Genomic DNA, 8,272 nt, shown 5'->3' on the forward strand with positions numbered 1-8,272 from the left:
TGATAGGCACAAACTTTCTTAATCCTCACAATTACACTAAGAAGTAAATACTAATAGTAAACCCATTGTACAAAACTGGAGAGTCATAGATAAATAAATTAGCCTGAGACTATAGCTCTAAGAAGCAATAGTCAAGATGTAAAAACACATATACCTCACTTAAAAAAATGTTATGTACCTAGCACAGTTCCTGTTTCATAGTGGATATTCAATAAATATTTGATACTATAATTACTTAGAACAAGAGGATCTCACTGACCCCAGTATTTCAGTTTTTGATCTATGCCAAAGTGAACTTTATATAACCTTAATTTACATGATCCTAAATTCCTCAGTGACAGAGAAAATGTCTCACACTCTTCTTTAAATAACAAGCACTTGCACAAATTTAATTTTGAATTCTAGCCACCTCTCACTGATCTGTGTGATTTCTGGCAAGTACTGATTTTTCTCAGATCATCATATTGCTGATGAGAACATCTATCACCAAATGCTGTGGTATGAATTAACTCCATAAGTGTATGTCACCCTGTACATGGTAGGAGCTCAATAAATATTTCGTTACTTTACTTTCTATCTCTTGCCAAAAACAAACTACCATTCATTTAACTAATAATCAGTAAATGTTTTTCCAATGATTAAAAGAAATAACTTCAATGATTTTAAATGATATATTAAAAAAATTCGATAACTAAATTCATTACTAAATTCATAACTAAATTTAATTCACAAATATGAGAAAAAATGGGGGCAAACAACAAAGTAATTATAGCTAGGATAAACAGAAACTCAAGGTTAAGATACTTCCATATATTTTTAGGTACCTTCTTAGGGTTTGGTTGAGTTATCTTGGGCCAAGTTTTTTGGAGGTAAAGTAAACAGTAAGTATATTAGTGATTACAGCAGGGAGCTTATTTGTCTTCTCTACTTGGGTTTTCTCATTTTCTTGGTAATCTATGAATCACTGTTATTCTTAGTCCATGCATTTTTTTATAAAGTTTAGATAATGATTTCTTTTTATCTGAAATTTACTATTCTGTTAAACATCATTTCCCTGTCAAAGTCTTCCTCTCCATTCAGAAAGTCATTTCATACCCTCAATGGGCAGCTCTTTGAATTTATCAAAGCCCTAATCTCAAAACAAAATAGTCTATAAAATTCAGAGGAGATGCCTGTGTTTAACTTAAACTGGCTCCAAGCTGCATTCTCTACAATGAAGACAAAAATATATTTAACTGGTATCATACATTCAGGCAAGATAATGGATCAGAATGAGAAATAATTCACCACACACGCTCATCTATTTAGATTGTTGTGAATTTACTCCTATTCCTTCTTTCGGTGGTGTTTCTCTTTTCTCACTGAAATTATGGTCATTCTCCTGCTGTTCGGTCTATAATATTTCAACATCTTGAATTCACATATAAAATTATGGTCATTCTCCTGCTGTTCAGTCTATAATATTTCAACATCTTGAATTCACTTTCCTTAACATAGTTCATTAGCCATTCATAGAAAATTTGCATCATTTCAAGACAATGAACACCTGTCAATCAACCAATGTTCACATAAACAGTGAGAGGTCTTATGCTCCGAACAACAGTTCAAAGGCAAGTGCAATAATTTTAATGCCAAAGACAGTCAAATCACAACCTGTATTTTCAGCACTAAAATTATTTTTGAGATGTCCAGGCTCACATGATTATCTAAATAGTTCATAGAGAACATTCTGACACCACACATCTCTTATTCTGGAGCATTGGTCATTCCTTGCAAGCTGTTTGGAGTAACCCTCTCAAATCATAAGCTCACCAGGTGAATTTCCTTTAGATCCAAGTCAACTGGCCTGCATGGTGTTGGGACAGACCTGGGTTATAAGTAGTATGCAAGTCACCATTAACTTTGCGATTTAGGAATCTCAGTCATTAGACATTCCTCCTGGGCCTTGATGACTGAATTCCCCTGAACTTTACTCATAGAATTTGGTGATGAAATTAAATTGGAGGGGTTTTTCTTAAAGGCCTCATTCTTTCTATATTCTCTATTAACTGATTGAGGATTAAAGACAGACCTGACCCTTACAAAAGCTAATGGTCTTTTATCTCTTCTCAAAAAAAAAAAAAAAAAGTGCCTTTATTGTATTCTCTAAAAGAAATAAAAGGAATTTTTGCTTATTTCCATGTATTAGGTAGGTTTCCTGAAAAATCGTAGGCTGAAAGAGCTTAATATTAATTTGTATGTATTCAGAAAAAGCTCCCAAAACAATCCAAAAAAGAAAAGTTGCAGTTTAACATGTTTTCGTTTTTTTTACTAAGTCATTATATCATTTCTGTATGTCTGTCTTTCCTCTTTTTCTCCTTTCACATCTGTAACCAAAGACTGAGCTGACTTCCATATGCTGTGTGAGCAAAAAGATCATAGCAAATGCATGCTGAGGGATCCCTGTGTAGCATATACAGTGTTCTCATGTCATCTTCACAAGGACCAAAGGAATGACACTGTGTCGTCATTTTACACATGAGAAAATTCTGTAAAAAATATAATATATACTTAGCCTAAAGTTACCAGAAAGACTGAGATTACCGATAAAATTCAGGAGAATAACTCATTCTAGAAGATAGGAAGTAGTGAAGACTGAAAGGGATGTATCTTCAATTTTGTAGATGATGGCAGTGCTTCATTTCTCGATTCATGATGAGATCACAAGATATTTCCATTGAAGCATGCTCATGCATTCTCTCTATATATATTTTTTACATATAAATATGTATATTATATGTAAAATTTATATGTAAAAATAATCAACACAAGAAGACTTGTAATATTGGCTAATTGATCATGATGTTCATAGGAGTGAAATAGAAAGAAAGCCTACTCAATTCTTAGTTGATCTGTATCAGCAGAAAAGTTCTAGATTAAATAAACGAACTTCAACTTAAATCATAAAAACAGTGATTTGTGGCCTTGTAGTCAATACCCTGACTTGGGCCAGTAACAGACTCTGAATCTTTTAAATGAAGGGTAAAAGATAAGAACCAGACCTTTCAGGAACTCTTGGACTTCAGCTTTGACCTAAAACTGAACCCATACGATGCAAAATAACACTGTGGTCCATCAGTCAGAGTGAAACCTGTGGAGGTCAGGAGATCAATGGACTTTTAGTTCAGGTCTATTTCACGCTGGGTCCAGTGAGTCACCAAATCCATGCTGTGGTTATGTCCCAAGTTTCAAGAAGTATAACTGAGCTATACACACTGAGTGATCTACAGAATTTGCACACCTGCAGAGTGAGCACTATTATGGTGAGAAAGATCAAGTGGAAGCCACTAGTACCACAGCTTCTACCTAGGAAAATAGTAAAGCAAAAGCAATAGCACGTTGCTGGAGGGATTGTAGATTAGCGCCACTACCTAGGATTTCAAGGATGCAGGGGTGGTGATTCCCACCACATATACATTCAACTCTCTTATTTTACTATGCAGAAGACACATGGACCTTGGAAAATAAGAATGAATAATTGTAAGTTTAACCATGTGGGGACTTCAGCTACAGCATCTGTACCACATGTGGGTTTATTTCTTGAACAAATTAACAGATCCTCCTGTACCTGGCCTGTAGCTAGAGTAATTAGAGATCAGACAAATGTTTTTTATTTCCTTTTCAATAAGGATCACCAGAAGCAATATGATTTCAGCTTGCAAGGCTATCAATATGCTTTCACTGTCCCACACCAGGGTATATCAACTCTCCAGCACTATGTCATAGTTTAGTTCAAGGGATCTTGATTGTCTTTCATTCTGCAATACACCACACAGGTTTACTATATTGATGACATTACGCAGATTGGACCTATTGCTCAAGAAGTGATCTGAAAGATGTCACATTTTAATGGATTAGAAAATTTAATATTGTTAAAATGTCCATACCATCTGTATCAAAACCTCGATGACTTTTTTTACAGATATAGAAAAATTTATATAAAATCTCAGGATCCCTGTAGCCAAAAACAAAACAAAACAAAACAAAACAAAACAAACAAACTTGAAAAGAGAAACAAAGTTGAGGTATCACACTTCCTGAGTTTATAACTTATTGTAAAGCTCCAATATGCAAAACGGTATGGTACTGGCACAAACACAGGCATACAGAACAATGGAATAGTTTGGAAAACCCAGAAATAAACTACCAGGTGAAATACCAAATGACTTTTAAGAAGATACTAAGACCATTTAATTGGAAAGGACAATTTTTCCAACAACCAGTGTTGATGAAACCAGATATCCACATGCAAAAGAATGAAGGTAGACCCTTAACTTTCAGGACATACACAATAAACTCATGATGGATCAAAGACTAAAACTTAAGGGTTAAAACTATAAGATGTTTACAAAAATATGGAGGAAAAGCTTTAGGACATTAGGTTAGGTGTGATTTTTTATTATGACACCAAAATATAGGCCACACCTGAAAATATAGATAAATTGGACTACGCTAAAATCAAAAACTTCTATGCATCAAAGGATACAATCACCAGAGAGAAATGGCAACACACAGATTAGGAGAAAATTCTTACAGATATATATCTGATAAGGGGTTAATATCCAGAATATACAAGGAATTCCTAAAACTCAGTAACATAAATGGATGAAAGACTTGAATAGACATTTATCCAAGGAAGATATACAAACAGCCAATAAGCACATGAGAAGATATCCAACATCACTCCTCACACTGTGCTCTGTTCATGGGAATGAAAAATTACTACCATTATGAAAGTCACTATCACATTCCTCAATAAGTTTTAAAAAAAATTACCATCTGATCCAGTGTCTTCATTTCTGGTTATATATCCAAAAGCATTGAAAGCAGGGACTCAGAGAGATATCTGTACACTTATGTTCATAACAGCATTGTTCAGAAAAGCTAAAAGATTTAAGCAAACTAAGTATCCATCAACACATGAACAGAGAAACAAAATATGGCATATACAAAATGAACTATTATTCAGCATTAAAAAATAATTACATTATTTTTCCAAAATTAAGGTATATAGAGTTTTAAAAAAAAATATTCTCACAAATACATTTGGGCTGATTGAAATCAGATATAAATTGAGTTATTATAAAGTTAAACTGAACTTTATATAATGTTACTTAAACACTTATCAACATAAATCACAAAAATACTTGTATTTCTAAATGTTTATGATGAAAATGTTTAAGTATAAAATGAATGTTTATATTAAAATTTTTAGTTCAAATAGTTCATGAAAATTAATTTATAGATATCAGAAATAATAACAAGAGTAATAAAATGATTTGGAGCAGTTTCTATTTAAAGAACAATACTCTTCCTCTCATCCTTATAGTTACCTTATGAGGTGGTATTATTATCTCTTTTTTATAGATGAATAAAAAGAGCACAAAGCTGAGGTGCCTTTTCAGGATACCTCAAGTAGGATGATACTGTTCACCTGCATAATTATAGTTCGACTGTTACCAACTTCATACTTTTTGATTATAAGAAAACCTTTAGGTATAATTGTCACCTCTGTTCAGTTTAACTTTATAATAACTCAATTTATCATAAAAATTATTTTATTGGATGATAAATTTGAGTTTAACACAAAATAAAGTATTCAAAACTGACATATCAGTTAATAATTTTTTATTGCTTCAACAGTTACCTTCAATGAACGAATGAAGGCTACCTGTGTCATGATGTAGACTGCATGCTAATTTCACAAAAGGTTCAGTTAGATTATCACTGCCCTAATGATAAGTCTCTTGATTTTTTAATACATATTCAAACATGCTCCTTTTAAGGACAAGTCTCCAATTATATTTCTCCATTTGAGCTTCTCTAAAATATTTCATTGTACACCATGTTATGACCTTATTTTGCCTTCCCATTTGCGTATTCATTTATAATTCAGCCTCTGTTCAATTTTTTCTCTTTCATTTGTGCAATATAATGCCTTACTCCACACTATCATGTTATTTTAATGATGTCTGATGAGTCCTATTTTATTAAATAATAAGCAAAATTGTTATTTAAGTGATTATTTGAAATATTAAATTCTATAGCTATCTATAGATATCTAAATGCATGGAAGTTCTACAGAAACTGGTAAATAGTACTTCTCATTTTGACGATAATGAAACAAATATAAATTTAAGCCTACTCTAGTTTAGGAAATTTTAGTAACAGCATTTAGATTTGTTTTTACAATCTCACTAGCTCCAAGTAGTTAAGTGAAGACATCACAGCATCACTAGCACTATCTTTCACTAGGGAGTACATATTTCTCAGACATTTAAAAATAGCCAGACATCTTACTCTTCTGACGCAATCCTATTTTATGTCTATTGTTTCAATATAACTCTAAATAGACCCCCACTATTACACACAATATAACTTATTTTGGACAATAAATTACATGGCTACCCTACTTATTACCAACACTACCATTTCATTATTATATAAAAAAGTATTTTTCTGGCAAATTTTCTATAACTATTAAAAAAATTTGTGATTTTTAACATGATTTGATTAAATCATTTTAGAACAACTCTTCTAGTTTTTTAAATAACCATTATATCTTTCATAAATGATATTTTTATTCCTTAAATCTTTCAAAACTAACTTTTACTTTTTAAATTACTACAATGAATATGGAAAATCATAAATGGAGTGGAAAATATGATTCTAAATTTCTGATGCTCCATTTGATGAGAATGCAGGAGGATAAAGAGGTCAAAAAGACCCTCCAGGTCCAGGATGATCAATACGATTGTAGCTTATGTACATTTGGAGACTAATTCATGGAACTAGATAATGGGGAGATGAAAAAGATGGCCTACAGTTACCAACTTATGGATAAAAGCTAAAAAGAAAGTCAAAGAAAAGTGTAAGAGAATTTGAAAACTGAAATACTGACTCAAACTAATAGGGGAAGGTGTAAATAAGAAACTCAGAGAAATACATAAAAAAGAAAGTATGTTAAAGTAAATTATATCGTTAATGAATGGACACAAGTGGCTATGATTATTTTTACGATAGGAAAGCTTCTAGTTAAATAAACATAAGTCAAGCAAAGATCACTAGAGTCAAGTATGCAATGAGGAAGGAAAGTGCTTTTCAGTTGATTTGCCTTCCAATCAAAAAGGGTTTCTGACACCACACTTTCCTCAAAGCATTCTTCATCTCCATGTTTCTGAGTGTGTAGATTAGAGGGTTAAACATGGGAGCAATGATGGTGTAGAAAAGAGCAAACACTTTATCTTCTGGAAAAGTTGTAGCTGGTCTGATGTAAATGAAGAGGGCAGGTACAAAGAAGAGGACCACAACTGTGAGGTGAGAACTGCAAGTGGAAAGAGCTTTGGTACGGCTTTCCGCAGGGTAAGCCCTGATGGTGTATAATATCAGAAAATAAGACACCACCAAAATCACAAAAGTCACCAAAGCAATCAGACCTGAATTGACAATGACCAGGAGACCAATTCTGTATGTGTCGGTGCAAGCTAATTTCAGCAAAGGATACACATCGCAGAAATAGTGATCTATCACATTGGGGCCACAGAACGGTAAAAAGATGGTGAGAAGGAACTGACTGGCAGAATGAATAAATCCCCCAGCACAACAAGCTATGAGGATCCTGTTACACCTCTGTCTGTTCATGATCATGGTGTAATGTAGGGGCTTGCAGATGGCCACGTAGCGGTCATAGGCCATCCCCGTGAGAATAAAGATCTCAATGCCTCCCAGGAAGTGAAGGATGAACAGCTGTGCCATGCACTTATTATATGAAATGCTCTTCCTTTTTGCCAGTAAATCAGTCATCAGTTTGGGCATCACTGTTGATGTATAGCAAAGGTCAGAGAGTGAGAGGTAATTGAGGAAGAAATACATGGGTTGATCAGTTAGTGGACAGAATGTGATAGAAATCATTATGAGCAAATTTCCCACCCAAATAGCACTGTAGCAAAATAAAAACAACACAAAGCAGAAGATTTCAATGTTCTTGTTTTCAGATAGTCCCAACAGAATAAACACAGTGACATTATTCCTGTCTTCCATGGTCCAGCGCAGTAAAAATGCATTAACAGTTCCCTGGAAAGACATAATGCATAAATCAAGGTCATAAATGTTCATGGAGAATATTGACGATAATACTAAAATTGTGAAGCTATGTTTAATGGATATGATCCCAGTGTTTCAGATAATAAGTATGCGATGGATTTTAATAATTCCTTTTTCTAAATAATCTCAC

General features: G+C 33.3%; 1 protein-coding gene across 1 annotated transcript; it reads right to left on the reverse strand.

The window, feature by feature from the left end:
• Positions 1-7,140: 7,140 nt before the first annotated feature.
• LOC105308464 (olfactory receptor 4P4) lies at positions 7,141-8,079 on the reverse strand. The gene has a single exon (XM_011384436.1). It carries the CDS (start codon positions 8,077-8,079, stop codon positions 7,141-7,143), a length of 939 nt encoding a protein of 312 aa, XP_011382738.1.
• Positions 8,080-8,272: the final 193 nt, after the last annotated feature.

Source organism: Pteropus vampyrus, unplaced genomic scaffold (genome assembly GCF_000151845.1).
Source record: "Pteropus vampyrus isolate Shadow unplaced genomic scaffold, Pvam_2.0 Scaffold579, whole genome shotgun sequence".
Classification (NCBI taxonomy): Eukaryota; Metazoa; Chordata; class Mammalia; order Chiroptera; family Pteropodidae; genus Pteropus; species Pteropus vampyrus.

Coding starts and splice junctions, on each gene's coding strand:
- LOC105308464 (XM_011384436.1), bottom strand. CDS start 8,079: ATGGAAGACAGGAATAATGTCACTGTGTTTATTCTGTTGGGACTATCT.